We start from the raw sequence: 19,664 nt of genomic DNA on the forward strand, positions 1-19,664 counted from the left end.
ATATTAGAATTGTTGTATTGAATAAAAATGATTTGTATTATTATTAACTTTAAAGAGAAAACCAGTGCAAGTTCTTTTTTTCTTGCAAACATCTTCAAGCCTATATACTGAAACACACAAACTAATCATCAGCAAAGATAAAACACAAATCATTGTCACACTACACTGTCACAACTCTCTTCATCACATGACGTCATCAAACGCCAGCCGCCACTCTCAGTATGATTGCCAACGAACAAATTCCCATATTTAATTTTCGGCTTATTATTAATTGCTGACAAGAATATTATAATTTGAATAATTCTATAAATCATTGTATATGCCTGATAGGAGATGTGGAACGCCGGTCGCGCATATTTTGCATGTAAGTGTGACGGAACATTAATGTTGTTGCTGAAGTACGTATAGATGATCAACTCTATTTCAACGTTCATCTTGGGTGATTTCCAGAGTATGTTTTTTTAAGTGGGTTTTTTCTATGAAATCTTTAATTTTATCCCGGAATGTGTGTGGGGAGTTGACCAGTGAAGATAATAAAATATATAATTAAGTATATATTTATGGCGAGCATTAAGGTCCTCTTCAAGGCCCAATAAATCGATCATGATTTGATCTTTGGTTGAACTTTCGAAATTATGCTGATGTGTTGAAAACATGGATTAATACGCAGATTAGATGTGATTATCCCTTGAAACAATTGATATTAAAAGATTAATTAAAGAAGAGGTGTTGAGCTTTAACATTCTGATCCTAATTTAGTCATCGCCTATTAGTTTTGTCCAAAACATTATTGAATCAGTGAAGAGAAAATTGTAATTTCACTCTTCCCTGATCTTATACTTCTTTTGTATGTTCATAATAATACTATTCCATTTATGTATTGAATTTACAATTTAACCTTAAAGTCAGCTTATTCCTTTCTTATACAAAATAATTGTAGGCCTACTGGAAAATAAATTAGTTCCGTAGCCTAACCAGGTAAGAGTGAATTCACTCTTACCTGGTCTAACCTGGTTGAAGAAAGAAACGGTGTGTAATGCATGACATCTTTAAAAAATGATATTAGATGTATTATAAATATATAAAATAGAGAATTTATGTAGCCTATACTTTATAGTGGATGGTGCTCATCCTATTCTATTACAGACACTGATTCACATTCACCAAATTTACGAAGACGAATTCGTTTATGATTTTTATGTCAGTTAATGAAAGGTCAATTTTAGATTTTTAATTTGAAAGTCTGTAACATCTATTTTTATTTCGTGTTGGCGATTGAATAAATTTCTTTCCTTGTAAACTAGGTTTGCATATTATTTGTATGTTTTATGAAATCAAGACCAAATATTATGCAAATCAATATATATTCTTAAAATACATATTTCATAAATTGTGCTCTATTTTCATCGCATTTGCTATGAAAACTCTGATTATTTTAATTTAGAAATAGAATTATAATATAGTTGATTTCGATCTCATGCTAAGTTTATGAGAATAAAAGTGTTTAAATAAATGTTGTAAAACTATTTTTGGTAGAAAGCAACATATTCCTAATAAAGAATGTTTAAATCAAATAATTATATTTGTTACCATGTTATTGAAATGAAAAAAAATATATATATATATATTAGTATTTTAATGTTAGTACGGGTGCGGGATTAAAAAAAAAAAAAAAATCCATTTATACAGGCCTAACAACAATTCTTTCCACAAGACGAATCAATCATATAATCCAACAATGATGAGGTCTCAGGAAACGATGTTTTTATAAAGAAATTGTATTATTATATTTATATTGTATTGTCCCCTAAAAACATAAAAAATGAAGATTAATAAAATCAGACTTTGAATAGGCCATTTTGTAGTTTTAGCAGTTAAGTTAATCAATTCCGTAGAAAAAAACCTGGAACAAAAAGTTTTCAGTTATAAAATGACAAAATAAACGGCCGGTTAAATTCAACCAAAAACCCATTGGCTGGCAGCTAATTTGCCTATTTTTTTGCTTTAAATTACAGTTGTTTCAGGTAAATTTTTGTTGTTGTGTGAATAACCTTTATGTGACATTAAAATGGCATATTCAACACAAAAATTAAACCATCTTTAAATACATCTAGGGCCTAAACATATGATTAATACAAAAAATTAGTAAGTTATAGAGATTTGTATTTCAAATGTAGGCCTATACAGTGTAGTTAAAGTAATATAAAGAAAAGATGCGTATTTATCAAGAAGGAATTGTTTAAAGCTTGTTTTTAAAAAGTTACCAAATTATGTTGCCCTGAACTCTTGTCAAATAATCTGTATCCATGTTTCACCGTGGCAATTGTTGGGGTTTTTGTTATACTGAGATGGTTGGGTCTCGGAGTGTTATACCATATGCAGCCCTCCCCAATCTCCCCCGGTACGAACTTGATGAACACAATGTTCTTTGAAATCATAGATAAACCCTGGAGGTACTGTATAAACATAGAACTATAAAGGAATACAAACTCATTATGTTTATTAGCATTTACGGATTTTCATCAAACATATATTTTTGCAATAGACCTAACCTAAACATATTAATTCAAAACATATTGATAGGTCTAGGCCTACATAAATTGTTTTTTCTATGGTTGTTAACGTTGTTAATTACAAAATCATTCTACTGGAATTAATTTTGAAGTAGGCCTACAGTACGAGCTCATAGCTCCATGTTCAACTGTAGAGGGAGTTTAGAAAAATACTGTAGGCCCATTTGTTACTGCAGTTCACCAAAAATGTTATTAGAGTTGTCTAGGCCCCTGTGGTTAACATATTTGTTGTCATTTTGTTGTATTTATTCATTTTATTATTTATTTTAATTATGATTATATTTATAGCGCCAGACATAAAACCTATTACGTAATTTTAGGTGATTTCCCTAATCTGTTTACCCATGATGCATTTTTCTAGACAAGCCGATTTTGGCGCGAATCCCTAAATCTTGTTGTTTACTATCGACACAACATACAGGACGTCGGACTCCGGTGGTACAGTAGTTATTTTGAAAGGTAATTTTTGTTGTAGTATGTAGTAGTTACAGTAGAAATGTAAAAAAATACCAATCCATTATTAAGCCAGTCTCTCTAGGCCTAGTCTAAATTAGTTAGGCGGCTAGGCCTACTGATATCCTAGGCCTAGCTAAGTAGGCTTTAGTCTTTAGACTAGGCTAGGCCTAGGCTAGGCCAAACGGAAGCATAATTGAGCTGGAAGTGTGCCGTTGGATGCCGTACGTTGTAGCGACTCTCTAGGCCTAGCTGTAGGATGTCTAGACATTGTCTAGGCTAGGCCTAGCTGTAGGATGTCTAGACATTGTCTAGGCTAGGCCTAGCCTAGTCCTAGCTAGTAATAATAATAATAATAATAACCAGAAAACAACATCAAATCAGTGTTTTTCACATTCTAATAAACTACTGATAAAACATACACACAAGTTCTAGCCTAATTTAAATAATAAATGATGTTTTTTCTTTCTTGTTTACTTACTATAACCACTATAAGAGGCTATATAGGTAGTATCTATACTAGGCCCACTACAGTACAGGTACTAGGTAGGCCTATACTACTACTAGGGAGACTTAAAGTAGGCTAGGCCTACCTAGAGGCCTTTTTTAACGCTCCGCTGGGAGGCGAGTTTATGGTTCGGGAGGCACTTTTTTTTGTATAATACAGTAATTAATATTTATTTTTGTAGATTTATTTTTTGAGATGAAGCAGTTATCGTCCAACAGCAGTGGTACTACTCATCAGTACATTGCCAGTGGATATATTGAAGAAGATGACCAACAAGAGGTCAATAATGTTGTGACACGAAAGAGAAAAAGATCATCCTCTCCACTCAAGTGCACCAGTCCTAAAGGTATCCAAAGGAGTACAGTATATCAAATCTCAGAATTCATTCATACCATTCGGCTTTATCGAATAAGCACTCTCATTGTTCAGAAGGATTTTTAGGAGGTGTTTATTTAAGAGAGGCATTTATTTTGAGGGAGCCATTTATTTTTTTTGGATATTCAAATATATTACCCCCAGATATAAACAAATTTATACAACACAATTAATATAAGAAATTATACAGTAAAAATTTTATAAAAATGCATGGTAAATTGTAGATCATGAAAGTCAATGAATCCTACCTACAAAATAAATGTATTCTACAGTAATAACTAATATTGTGCTAATTTTGTTATATTTTACAGAAGTGCAAGCAAGCATAAATCAGTTATTAGATAAAGTCCCTAAAGTTGATGAGCTGTTTGACGTCACAAAAAAGATTGGGGAAGGTACAGTATCGTCAGCACTTATCATGAATTTTTTTTACAACTGTTATACTGTCTTCTTTTACTTATTGTTCACCCAGAATACAATACACAAAACAATTAAAGAACCAGTGTGTGCACAAAACACATAGAAAAAACATCCAAACACCAAATTTGTCTATTGCCAGTATCGTGACTACAGCATAATTTACCTATTGAACTGAATCTGGTAGAATAATCATAAATATGATCGAAGGGTGGCTACGTTAACCTTTTAGTACTGTGATTTAATAAAAAGCCAATATGGCGAAAAAAACAAATATTTATGATATATAATTGACCAACTACTGTAATGGTCAAAAACTTAATTTAAGCTGCACATGCTGACATTCTAATTTATATTTTAATTGCCAATTTTAATTGAATAAAAAATAAAAATGATTGCGAGGATAAATTTGACAACCCACTTGAGTGTTACTGTATGTCATTACTTGGAGTTATACTTTGATGTACTAAAGTCTCCTGTGACTACAGTATGCTCCATACATAATTTATCAAGTACTGTAACCACAAATAAGGCCAGAGCATTAATGAGTTATTAGTTATACTGAAAATTGTTCAGGTTGGTGAGCTGATTCAGATAAGTTTGTAAGATTTTCACTAATCACAAAGTATTAACTATGCTGACATATTAGGAGGATTGTGAAGCCGTAAATGTTTTAATCGAGGAGATCATTCTCATAAACTTGAACTTTTTCACGAAAACCACAAAAAAAAAAAGAATTAATGAAATATTTGATTTTATGCTACTGGATTAGCTGTGGTGAAAGGTATTTGTCCTTAGAAAGTCAAATAAACTTACATGTAATTTCGTTGCACTGAGCTACAATGGCTTACCAATTATCTAAATTTCAACATAGAACTTTCTTAACCCAGCATAAACCCTAAAAATATTCTATATTCTAACGGTCAAATATCAACATAATCATTTTATTCAGGCTAACCTAGTCCTACCCTCTTGTAGTAGTTGTCCTGGCATAGTTGTTGTTTTTTTTTTATGTCTTTAGGCAATGAGGATTACCAATAGTAAATTATCAGATAGGTGGTAATCCCCTTGATACAGGGGCTATTTTGTGAACCAGTTCACCGGGGTAACCCCTTACTCTTCTTCTCGAATAATGAACTGGCTTCTTTAAAGTGCACAGAGGTTATAACTGTGTACACTGGACCTACAATTTATAGTCCTTATCTGAGAAGACTTGTTCCACCACCAGAACTAGGAGCGATTCGGCACAGAACCCTTGCCGATGTTGTTGGCTCTTTAGGTACGGTAAAAGGCACCCCTGCCTTAACCGATCGGCCATTTGACTCGCTGTGCCATTTGACTTGTTATACAGTACGGTACTAGCTAGCTAATACTAACAAATGTTTAATATCTGAAATTTATAAAACTGTTTAAATATCGTCTTTTCTTTTCTTTTAGGTACTTTCAGCTCTGTTTATCTTGCTAGTTTAAGACAATTTCCACATCTAAACCAAGAGTTTGCACTTAAGCATATCACCCCGACCAGTCATCCAGACCGAGTCTCATTTGAGCTCAACTGCCTTCAGAATATAGGGTAACAGCATTTATGTCCATACTTTAGTATATAATCTGACAACTGTCTTAAGATTATCCAAAAAATGTCTTTTTAAAATATAAAACATTAAAAATTCATGAATAAAAACACTACACTATCAAACTAGTTTGACAAAATAGTGTGATGTGCCCAAATATGTGGTATGTGTATCATAGTGACATGACATCATCATATCCACATTTTTTTCTCAAATAAAATTTGACAAATAAAAAACTAATTATGAACCTGATTGCTTGTTTCATGTTATTTTTTATTTAACATTCTCAACATCTTTTATTCTTTAGTACATAATCTGTACTGTCTTGAGATTTTTAAAAATATAAATATACAACATTAAAAATCCATGAATAAAACCAAATTATTGTAACATCTTTTTAATAGGGGTATCGATAATGTTATGGGAACAAAACTCTGTCTTCGAAACAAAGACCATGTTGTCATGGTGATGCCGTACTTCAAACACGATCGCTTTCAAGTAGGTTCTATTTTTTTTATTAAATATTTTGTGTGAAAAAAAAAAATTAGTAAACAAAAAAAAAAGAATGAACAATGCATTGCTTATATTTTGTTTAATTGTGAATTGCCTACAAACTGTACAAATATCCATGTACCTTCATTCTCTTCAGCGTGAAAATGATTTCTGCTTGTTATATTTTTCATCTCGGATAAGGACTATAAACTGTAGGTCCAGTGTACACATCTGGCTCTTTAAAGAGCCTAATGCATTATTCGAAACGAGTAGGGGTTTTACGTTTACCCCGGTGTACTAAAACACACGCAGCCACTGTCACACACAGCCACTTATCTAGGGAGCCGCACGTCCATCAGACGACAGTTTTTTCTGTTTAGGGAAGAATAGGCGATGTGTATATTTTGTCCTTAAAGATTTGTTTTTATTTGACTTTTACAATTATATTTTGGTCTTCCACTTGGTCTTTTCTTTTTGTTACTTGGTGTGTTTATATATGCTCATACAAAACCATTTTTACACCTCAGCTTGTGATCATAGCCCACTCATTTAAATTGACATTTTTCCTGCAAACCAAGGATGACAGATGGTTGTTAAAAATAATGAGTAAATTAAGATTTATTGTTGTATTTTAAATGATTTTTTTTTAATGGCATTCCAAAATGTTTTATTTTTATAATAGGATTATGTTGGTGAATTGAGCGTGGATGAAATCCGTGATTACATGATGAACCTGATGCTTGCCTTGCGTCGTGTACATGTCTTTAATATTATCCACCGTGATGTTAAACCAAGTAACTTTCTTTACAATAGAAAGCTCAATAGGTATGCTATACATACCTCAGAATTTACTTTTTATATCCACTAGCAAATCTTTGCTAGTTGTAAAAGTGCCTCATGTCAAAATATGCAAACATTTTTGTAAATTTGAGGGCGCTATGCTTTGCTAAACAATGCAAATCCTGCCAAAATAACATGAATATTGGCAAAAAGAGGGCGCTATGCTGTAATAAAATACAGATTCACATATATATATATAAATGGCATAACAAAATAAATATGCAAGTCATGCCAAAATATATACATGAATATTGTCAAAGAGAGTCCACTATGCTTTACCAAAATATGTGTATAACAATACTATATATATATTTAATGTTAACCCAATACCAGTACCAAAATCTTACCACTTTTTAACTCATTGGCCCTTCTGAAGTGACATTCTAAGGAAATTTCATGTAAAAAGTTTAATGCTCAATTATAAAAGCAAACCATAGATTTGAATGATTTGAGTTTAGGCTAATATGGCACCCTCTATTGTTTGTGGGCATTAGAAACTGCTTAGGCATGTAAATGAACATTTTATAGCGCCCTCTATTTTGCTTGCCACGCGGGTGAAGCAGGTGTTGAGTTGAAGATGAATAGTAACACCGAAGCTCAACAGTAGGATTACAAAGATTCAAATAATTTACAACATAGCTTAATCTTATTGATAGATTTTCTTTGGTTGATTTTGGATTGGCGCATAAAGTTGCGTCTTCAGCCGTAATGAAAGAAATACAAGACAGATCATCATCTATGAGTTCAGTGGCATTGTCATTGGCTGCCTCAAAATCTACAACGCCTTCGCATCCATCACCGAGCAAGCGGAGAACAAGGCGGATCATGTCATATAGCGAAAACCAGGTAATTTTAATGATCTTAAAGGGGAGTTACAGGTTTAACATTTCTACAAATGATAACCCCATTTATTTATTTATAACTACTATTTTGAAGTAAGCATTTTTTTTTAATGTGGTACTACAGGACTTTCTTGTTATGTTATATGGAATTCAACAAAGTTGACTGTAATTTATGTCAATTTGGGGCAATTTTTTAAGGGAAAAAAGTATATAAGAAAAAAACAATTAATAGTACCTTTTTAACGATTGTAAGTCATTGAAAATCAGTAAAATTCCTATCTTATCACATAAAGAATAGAGTGGTTGAACCTGGGCAAACAATTTACACAGGTTCAATGCTCACTTCAACAGCAGTTCTGGTGCTTATCTTAAGTGATGCTTACTTTAAATAAAATAAGGAGGCAAAGAGTATTACTCGTATATGGTGGTAGAACATGTTTTCTCAGAAGGTTCCCCTGTGGCTGTCGTAAATCGGACCTAATAACAATTTTCTTAATTGAGGATGATTATTTATACAAAAATACAAATAATCTTTATAGTATAATGTTCATTTACCTATAAAAGTAATTGAATAAATTAAAGTAATTGATTGAATGAAAATTTGTTTAGATGAGAAGAAATATTCAACGAAGGCAATCGGTTCCAGCACTAAGCTGCGCAAGGTTAACTGAAAGAAATTTAAACACTTCCAATGAAAGAATTTCAAACTCGCGGCACAATCAGTTTCAACAAAAACGAGACCTTCCTCAGAGGTTGTTCAAGTCACCAAGAAGAGGCTTCCAAAGCAAAATGATCCCACAAACTGCGAAGCCTCCCAGATGCAAAGAGGGTGCTAAATATCGATCCACAAGATTAAGTAATAGTGTCGCTACGGGGCAGTGTTCATGCTTCGGAACGCAGAAGACATGTCAAATTTGCATGTCTAGGGCAGTACAGGTGGCTGCTAGAGCTGGTACACCTGGTTTTCGTCCACCTGAGGTGCTCATGAAGTGCCAAAAGCAGACAACAGGTACGTTAGTGTAGCTTAAGCCGGTTTCTGTCTACACTTCACATTTCATAGGAAAAATTTATATTGAGAATGTGTACGGTAATGGGTTTTATTAAAAGATACAGTGCTATTATGCTTCATATTTTGATTCTCAGTACTGTATCCTCATATGAAAATATTTTCCCAGTATCATAGGTAAATTCCTTAATACAGCATGTGTACAGTATCATATGTGATGCCTGTATCATGTAAGGTTAGGTTTAATGGTTAGGTTCTATGATAGTGGACGAGTTAGATATGGTATAGCACCAAGAATTTTCTAAAATCTTAATAATTAGAATCCGTCTAAGATCTATCGCCTTACCCTAATAAAAAAACCTTAATAGTAAAATTATATTTAGTCAGTTTGACAGTCCACAAATTATTACCCTTGCATATGTGTACAGTAGTCGACAGAAGTTGGCTTGTACATGTAAAATTAAATATAATTTATTTCTGTTGTGACTGTGAGAATATCATGCAAAAATTAACTGTATTCTAAATTCTGTTATTTTTCTTGACAGCTGTTGACATGTGGTCGGCTGGTGTTATTTTCTTGTCCCTCCTCAGTGGTCGTTACCCGTTCTTCCGTGCCCAAGACGACATGGTATACCTTGCACAAATTATTAGTATTATGGGCACGAACAAGATGAAAGAAGCAGCAACTTCTTGTGGTAAGTATTGACAAAATACCAAGTAGGGGACACTCTTAGGACCAACAAAGTGTCTCTTTTAATGGGGGTGTCTCCTGAAAAAATGTTATAGGCCTAGTGTTAAAACCCCTTGTACGTTTTTAGGAAAAGTGTACCCATAATAGTGATAACCCCTGAATAGGGGTGTCCCTAAGGAGAGTATTGATAATAATGTTAATAGTAGTCAGTGTTTATAGTAATAACAGTGTCATAGTCTTTTGCATGTGGTTATTTCTATTGAGATAATACAGTACAATGGTTAGGAGTTTTTGTTATTTGTTTGGATAGGATTTCCAAAATAAAAGAAACTGAATTGAATAACCCGTATAAAAATAATAATAATTTTACAGTAGGCCTATTAGACATTACCAATTCTTAATTTCTATTCATACAAGTTGTAGCATTAAGTACTTAAATTTAATTTAAATAACTTACTCAGGTTTTTGTGAAACGTTAGCATGTACCAGGAATGTTGGGATTTAAGTTAGGGTTTCATTTCAACAAAATGTAATAACATTTATATTGTTTTCAGGTAAAACTATCGTCTGTAGCCCCACCTTGCCTTCTCTAAACCTCCAAAACTTATGCGAACAGCTCCGGCAAGGAAAGACTTCACCAAAGGAACCAACCACAAAGAAATCTCCATCAACAAAGAATTCTCCACCAACTAAGAAGGTGTCACCAAGAACTAGAAAAACCTCACCACGACTACGCTCACATGTTACAACTGAAGGAAAGAGCAGTCGGAATGCTGTTGGCACTTTCCCAGATTCTGCGTTTAACTTGCTCTACAGACTACTGGATCTAAATCCATCGAAAAGAATCACAGCCGAAGAAGCTCTACGACATCCTTTTCTGATAAATTGTCCTGTTCAGAAGTAATTCCTTTGAATATTTGCATTAAAAATGTGTTGCTGAATTGCCAAAAGATTTATTTATTATTATATTTAAAAGTGCTACTACTGTATAAATAATTTGCGTTAAATTTCAGGTTTTTAAATAGACATAATGAAGTATGAACTATTTTTAAAGTAGTTCACGCTTGACGATCAATTGTTAAAATGTTGTTGAAGTTGATCCACAAATAATAATTGGAAAAACCATGCGCAGTATTTTTAGAAGAAATTTAATTTCGGGCAGAAGGCTGTTTGTGTAGCTAAAGTCACAACAAACATTCCAATCATTGTATTTGATGTAGTGTTATACACCACTCAGGAAGTTTTGAGCCCCCCCCCCCCCCCCCCCCACTATTGAGGAAACCCACAATTCAGTAAAATATAATGTTTAAATACGATTTCATATATTATAGTCGTTATAAAGAGAAGATGAAAAAGAGATAAATGAATGAATTAAGATTTAGCAAATTTTATTCACTTTATTATAAGAACAAAATGCATTGCATAGATATTTTCAAATGTTTTAATTGTAAAGTTTTATATATTATTTTATACAGTATTTCAAAGAAATAAATATTTATTATTAAATGTAGTGTTGTTTTGTGCATTTCTTTTCATTTTATTGGTTACGTTTTTAAAAGCTTCCATTTTGTAAGGGGCGGGTTTCCCGCTGTTGAATGAGATTATTAAATAAATAAAAAAAGTATAGGCTTACATTGAGTGCACGATTAAACACAATTACATGTAAGATTTAAAGAAAATATATGTAGCATTAATAATGTTTACGAAGTTAACTTTCAAAAGAATATCACATGTATAATTAGGAATTAAGGAATACTTTACAGCTCAGGTACAGGCATGAATTTTAAATATAATATCTGATTAATTGTACATAAATTAAATAATTGTAATAGAAATCAAGACGAAAAATCATGAATTTTCCTTAAATGGTAAAATACAAAATTTGGCAAAATTCTGCTACAAAAACCAGGAAGACCTTTTTTCAGTAGTTATGTAGTTTAACCTAGTGTAATAACATGTCTGGTGACTCCCTAGAAGGTGAAAAAAGATGGTGGATATATGGTGGATAATTTTGTTATATTTAGTCATCTGATAACATTTTTACCACACCGTTTATTTTTCATAGCTTTTTAAAATGCCTCTCTATTTACAAAATTTGTGTACAAAAGAATAGAGATTGTACTGTGTAATTTGAAAGTGCTTATTTTCAAAAAGCTTGTGTAACACAAATAAAATCCCAAACATTATGAAACATAGGGGAAACTATAGATCGATAATTATTGGAATGTATGATCAATAGAAATTGTTTGCCCGCACCTGGCCTTTAAAAATAATTGTAGCCTATAATTATAATACTTAGATATCTTGGTGTTCTGTCAGAGGCAATTATGTACAATAATTTCTTGTTTATGATTGGTTCACATAATGTCAAATCATTCGTTTATAAGCAAAGCATCAGGCCTTGAAATCCATTACCTAGAACCTGGGCAAATTTAAGTATTGTTGTTTCAGGTAGAACTGATTGTATGTCATGCAATTGTACACCTTTTGATCAGTTAGGGTCATGTATTGATTAATTCAATTGTCACTAGGATTGTCATAAAACATGTTTGCTCGTTGCTTATTATATATTCGTTTCTAATAATAACTCTGAACTTTCCTAACTCTATTATCGTGTTAAAAGTTGATGTGAATAAAAACTGTTTACCCGAGAATCTTCGTCAGTTCGGTAATCGTTGAATGAGATTATTAAATAAATAAAAAAGAAATTTGTTTACTTTAAGTTTGGTTCTCACTTGCACCCAACGCAATGACGCAGGCACAACGCAAGTGAATTGACCAATCACATTGACAGTTCGAGTGATCCATCGAGTTGTAAAAATTACTTACGGTGCGCTTACGTCTTTGTGTTGCTTCCATTTGTATTGATAGGCCGTGGTTTAAAAATATCGTGCGTAGCCATAAATACGTGTTTTTGGCCTTCTATCCCGTAAGCGGTCACTTTTCCCGGTCCCGACGATGGCCGCTTACGGGAGGTTCAACTGTAAAAAATAAAATATATGATTCAAATTCCCTGCAAAAAAACTACAATTCCCAGATTTAGCCCCTTCCCGACCTTCGATCATAAACTCACGAACAAGATACGGATGGAAAGGTAAGCCGGACAAGATACACCAGGTCGCAATTTCATCAAATGTCTTGTTCACAACTAATAATGTAGGATCGTTTTCGCCATTATTGGAAAGAAGGAGAGTCTTGTTTGTTAAACAGAACCCCCGGTCAACAGTAGTTACTGGATAATAAACAAATAAAATATTTTAAAAACCATTTAGTTTTTTGCCAAATTATTTGGTTAAAATTATGTTACATTTTTCAAAAAAATGCTGAATTAAGGGAATTATGCCAAATTATGCTAGATTTTCCAAAATATGCTAGATGCTGCAGCTAAATTGGTAAAAAGTATGCTATATAGCATAATTATGCTATATTTAGGTAATATTCGAAGGAATTGGTACCATTGGTTTCTCTGATAATTCCACCAAATGTCACAAGTTTTCCTCACACAAATCCGGCGATCCCGCCCAATGAAACTGTTTCCACCATACACGACTATTTTACAGTTGTTGGTAGGAGGCATTCAGCTTTACAAACGAACGCGAATTTATAGACTTTTCGACAGATAAATTTTAAGAGAGCGCGTAAATCTGAATGCTTATTTTGAAACATGGTATGGATATTAATTTTGAATAAACATAAATGTAGTCGCTTCATATAATTGTGGGTTTTGTTAATTTTAAGTCTGTCATTTTACTCCTTTAATAGGCCTAGTATGTTGTAACCCTCTATAATATAAAAATAATATAGTAGTAACAAGTAGTATATACTCTGTAGACCTACCAGGAAGTAAATTAATATTTATTTGATTTTTGTTCTCTATTGTTCAGTATAATATCTCGGATTCACAACAATGAATCTAGTTGCATCGCTAGAGGCACTGAGTGCCTCGCTTCGCCTCGCCTCGTCTCGCCTCGTCTCGCTCAACTGAAATAAAGTTTTCAACATTGTAAAAATACTGTACTTAGATCTTATTTCAACAAAGATAATTTCTATGGCACCAATGACAAAGGCACTGTATAATGTACAAAATAATATAAATAAGGTCGACGCAACGGTACGTTGAAATGTCGTGACAAACACCAATCTGTCTCCTATTATGAAATGTTATGTCGTGACAAAGTATTTAACTTCCCTAATCTACCAAACAAATGAATATGTACGTATCACAATACATTTCAACACGAAACCTGTGTAATAACGAGTTTTTAATTGATGTATGTGTGGATTTAGAGGGTCTTTGGAGACTGGAGTTGACCCAGGTACACGGTACTCTTCGTGACCGTGTTAAAAATGTCGTAAACACAATCAATTGAATCGACGTTTCCTACATATAAATAAAAAAAGAAATGCATAAAATGATAAAAATATTATACTACATGCCATCTTGCAAGATCTTTGCTTTGCTCCATTTTTCTGTGGTAATAGAATCATTCAGTTTTACTGTGAAGATGTCGATTTTGATAAATATGCCATTATGAATAAATGAATCATCTGTACATATCAATCGACAATTATTTACTTTATATCAGTAATTTATAATTTTATTGCCTTAAAGTCGTATCTGACATTGTTAAAATAAATTTGAATATTTTAACAAGATGTTGCACCACGTTGATACATTTTATTTCTGGTTTTTAAAATATAAAAAACTTTTGTAAAATTTCAATAGACTGACTAATTTGAAGTAGAGATATCTAATGATATAGATGTACCTTGATACATGATATTAAGATAATGTAAAACAAGGCCATATAGATGGCTGCAGTCGCGTGCTCATTAGTGTTTACCGACCGACCGACCAACCTACCAACTGACCGAAATTACTGAACATGTTTAAAAATGTTGAAATGTTTAAAAACATTTATATCTTTTTAATTTCCACGTGCGTAGCCTGTCACTTTTGACGTGCTCGTATAACGTAATTTCGAGTTGAAAAGTAAGTCAAGAAAACAGAAATCGCAAAAAGAAAAAAAATGCGCAATAACATTTAACGCGCAGTGCGCGCGCAAAAATATGCGCACTCATGGCAATTTTGTAAACGCTTAAAATTGCCTGAAACGTACTCTTATTTCATCGAAAATAAATTTTGAAAATTTTAAGCGCGCGTACGCATGCGTTACATGCGCTACGCACGTAATTGTATTGCCATATGATGATTTATGCCCTGAAATTTATGAGTACCAAATTTTATTTAATTGTGATTCATGGTTGTGAAGATATGATTACAAACGTGATTTCGTTACATCGTGCGTACACCGCGTAATTTGTTATTGCGCACCGTGAAAACATAACCACATCGATTCCTGGCCATAAGGAATATACTGTGAAAAATTGACTTAGCTAGATTAAACTGATATCAAGATAAGGTCAGAAAGCGATAAAACGCATAGTGATACCGGACCGACAGACAGACCGACAGACAGACAGACCGACCGACATAGTGAACTATAGAGTCGCGTCCATGCGACTAAAAAGAAATTCGTCCATCCATCATTTACAATTCACCAAGCCATTGTTAATAGTTTTTTATCCCTGCTAATTCATCCACTTGAACTGTTTACACTGAAAAAAAAGAGGATTAGAGTGAAAAGTATAGGCTTACATTGAGTTCACGATTAAACACAACAGATGTGCAATTATATGTAAGATTTAAAGAAAATATTTGTAGCATTATTAATGTTTACGAAGTTAACCTTTTAAAAGAATGTCACATGTATAATTAGGAATTAAGGAATACTTTAAAAATAATTGTAGCCTATAATTATAATACTTAGATATCTTGGTGTTCTGTCAGAGGCAATTATGTACAATCATTTATTGTTTATGATTGGTTCAAATAATGTCAAATCATTCGTTTATAAGCAAATGCACCAGGCCTTGAAATCCGTTATCTAGAACCTGGGAAAATTTAAGTATTGTTGTTTCAGGTAATTGGTTGTATGTCATGCAATTGTACACCTTTTGATCAGTTAGTGTCATGTATTGATTAATTCAATTGTCACAAGGATTGTCATAAAACATGTTTGCTCGTTGCTTATTATATATTGGTTTCTAATAATAACTCTGAACTTTCTTAACTCTATTATCATGTTAATGATTTAGCAAGTTGATGTGAATAAAACTGTTTACCCGAGAATCTTTGTCAGTTCGGTAATCGTCACAGAGATCGATTAAACATGTTTCGATTATTGATATTTGAAAAACTCCAATAAAGATGGAAACACTTAATAAAAATTTGTTGTCCGTTATTATATTTGGATTTTGTTTAAGCTTTTCAGCTGGTGAAACATTCATCAGTGGAGAAATTTCAGAAGATGTAGAGTTTGTATCTTCTGATAGTCCTGTGTTTGTGACAGATGACCTGTATGTACAGAGCAATGCTACTGTAACCATTCAAGCAGGAGTGCAGATGTTCTTTGCAGAAGGAACAGGCATCTTTGTTAATGGAACTTTGATTAGCAATGGAACAGACGACAATCATGTTGTGTTGACCAGTTATGGAAATTCAACATTTTTGAAAGACGAATGGCATCTCAAATGGTCACACGTAAGGCTGGTGAACGGGGGTAATGAACGCCAGGGTCATGTGTTAGTGTATACAGCTGGTAGATGGGGCAAAGTGTGTGCAAATCGTTATGCTCGTACAAATGCTGCTTTAGTAGTATGCCGTCAACTTGGATATGAAAGTGGGTCCTACAATGGGTTCGGTTCAGGGCCAGAACCAATCAATCTTTATGAGGTTTACTGTAATTCCAACGAGAAATCTATCTTTGATTGTTTCCGCAGTGAAAGCTATTGTGATTGTAAGTTAATGAATTTATTTTTTTAAATATTTTTATTATAGACATTTTTAACATAAATAAATAAATACAAATAAACGCTTTAATGTTTTCCTTTCGTAGGGTATTTAGGGGTCGTGTGTTCAACAACAATAAGTTCCCCGCACAACTTGACATTCTCCAATACCTCGTACTGGGCTGGTATAAGTTGGCTTAAAAGCGATGCAGATCAAGACAAACGCAGCTTCCTAAGATATACAGATATATCATTGGCTGGAGCAAACGCAAACGGCGAAGCTGGTAATCCCGCCATTTATTCACATTCTAGACGCTTTCCATATTTATCCAATGTCAATATTACTGATTGTGTTGGGTCAGGAATATGTTTCTCTGGCGTCGTCTCAGATATTGACATTAATGAGGTTGTTGTTAAAGGCAATCGCGGTTATGGAATGGAAATGTCTACTTTAGGATCAATTTCAATACAGAATTCAAGATTTGAGGATAACGAATTTGATGGACTTGCAATTTTTGATGTTGATCATGGTACTCCTAATTATGACATACTGTGTAATGATAATGTTACATATATTGCTTCATTCGAAACAGGATACTATACAGATAATGGTAACAGCTATTCTCAATCTTGTCGACAGGTAGGCCTATTTTTTTTAAATAAATATTTTATCGTGATAACTTGCAACAAAGCCAACGGAAATAACCTGTTTAATTAGCTAGTTTTTGCGCTCCTGGTCAAAATTATAGTGTTCATATAATTATAGTGATCCTATATTATACTATTTTTTCTTGTATATTATTATTGATATTTATTTTAACCAAATAAATGAATTAAAATGTATTAATTAATAAAACAAAACAAATGTTTATTGTGCACGATAATATAGGGTAATAACTCTGTGCGGATCACGACTTTGTTCACGAATTATTCTTTTGTATGTGGAAGGTGGGTGAGAGATATCCTGAATTTTTCAATTAGTCGGAAATAATGCCTAATAGAAAAAATAATGATTTTGTAAATGTCAGTTGTTTTATGCAGACCAAGGATACTTGCTAAAAGTGAAAGTCCTCCAATACAACTGGTACCATAGTTACTATAGTTACGTGATCCTCTATAATGGTAATGACACCTCAACCGCTGTTGGCAAAAGGTTTACAAAACAAGACGAGGTAATAATGATCACGAACAATGTGATGCTTATTGAATATCGATGCGATTACTACTACTACTGGAGAAACGATTTAAACTTAGTGATTTGGAGTGAGCGTAAGTATATTACAAAATATTCTTACTTCTTCAATATACTTCTTACTGGTAATTGTTTTGTAATAACATTTAACCATGCAAATGTGTTTGTTCTAATTATGCTATATTATGTGAGGTACTGTACGTATCATGTCGCGCCCATTAAAGAAAAGTATGTTTATTATAATGGTTGTATAAATAATTATCATAAACCAAAATAGTTTTCTTCAGATTTTTAAATTAACTACTTTGTTTCATAACATTAAATGTATAAATTGAGTCGGCCATGTTTCCAAATTAACAATGTCCATTACAGTGCATTTTTGAATTTCAATTGATTTTGATATGAGAACTTATGTGGAAAATAAACTAAACTAAACTATAAGTATAACGGTAGTAAAATGTCAAATTTTGAGTTTTTTGTTGTTATTTCAAGATTATTATTTGTTATTTCAGCAATACAAGGGTCTCATGTAATCAAAAATTCAGACTTTGTTGGCAACAATGGGAATGGACTGACAGTGCATCCAACGTACATGCCGGAATTACGTGTGAACAACGTACAAATGATGTTTAATAATGGGAATGGATTTCAAACATACGCCAGGATTGATGAACTAACTCTCGAATTAAGTGATTTTATTGCAAACTCTTTAAATGGAATTAGCATTTATGAAGCTCAGAACATTGTTATTAATGCATCATATGTTTCAGAAAATAATATGAATGGGTTGATTTCGAGAAGAGGTGATCTGAACATAATCAATAGTGTGTTTGACGGGAACTCCGATTCTGGGCTGTTTGTCTACGATAGTAACAGCAATACTTTGCAGGTTGAAAATAACTCATTCTCTTATAATAACGGATGTGGAATCGTTATAACTGGTGCATATTCAAACTCGTACATCTATAAAAATTCAGTTGAATACAATACGAACGGTGCAATTAAGTTTGGAGCTGGCATAAGCCCACGTTTATACGATATCATCATCTCGGGAAATAATATATCGTTTAACACAGGAGGTTTCCTTGTACATGTAGATGTATATCAAGTATATCATGAAAATATGATAAAAATAACTGATAACGTTTTTAGAAACAATACATGTGAGCGAGTCCTTTCTCTTGATGTATCATACAACTACAACTACTATACTATAGTTGTTGGGAAAAACTTCATAACTAACAATCAGCCACGATTGAGATTTCCAAACTCTGTGTGGCCGTCATCTGTTTTGTTCTTACAATACTCAAAAGTATCAATGAAGAGCAACACTCTTGTTAATCCTGATTTCATGTATGAAGTTGTTGCTGCTGGTCAAGAAGAACTATCAACAACGGTCATTAACGCTAGCCTGTCTTGGTGGGGATCTGATAACTGTTCTGTCATCAAGTCTCGTATCATTGATGGCGAAACACGACCGTCGTACCCAAAGCTTTTAATATCGCCTTATCGTGTCGTCAATGACACCTCTGAACTTGCAAATCAAGAATGTAGTCTAATTGGAGTTTTTCAGTTCGGTCAAACGATAGGTGGCAGTATATACAGTCATGTGACATTATCTTCTGACGGTAGTCCGTACGTTGTCAGTAACGACATTTTAATACACTCAGATGGTGTGCTGGTAATTGAACCTGGTGTAACCTTATTGTTTGACTACTATACTGGAATATTAGTTCGTGGAAGACTTTTAGCCAACGGTAACCACACAGATATGATCAGAATGGCGCCATTTTATAAAAATATGTCTACTCCTATTCGATTATCTGATGGAAAAAATCAATGGGAAGGAGTC

The 19,664-nt window shown here is 33.1% G+C and overlaps 1 protein-coding gene across 1 annotated transcript; it reads left to right on the forward strand.

Moving 5' to 3' along the window:
• The first annotated feature begins 2,869 nt into the window (after positions 1-2,869).
• Positions 2,870-11,213, forward strand: LOC144837821 (cell division cycle 7-related protein kinase-like). Its single transcript, XM_078693092.1, has 10 exons — positions 2,870-3,032; positions 3,716-3,880; positions 4,221-4,304; positions 5,764-5,899; positions 6,302-6,395; positions 7,072-7,214; positions 7,886-8,075; positions 8,681-9,080; positions 9,623-9,772; positions 10,323-11,213. Exons 2-10 carry the CDS (start codon positions 3,730-3,732, stop codon positions 10,670-10,672), a joined length of 1,698 nt encoding a protein of 565 aa, XP_078549218.1. The 5' UTR covers positions 2,870-3,032; positions 3,716-3,729; the 3' UTR covers positions 10,673-11,213.
• Positions 11,214-19,664: the final 8,451 nt, after the last annotated feature.

This window comes from Antedon bifida, chromosome 3 (genome assembly GCF_963402885.1).
Source record: "Antedon bifida chromosome 3, ecAntBifi1.1, whole genome shotgun sequence".
Lineage (NCBI taxonomy): Eukaryota > Metazoa > Echinodermata > Crinoidea > Comatulida > Antedonidae > Antedon > Antedon bifida.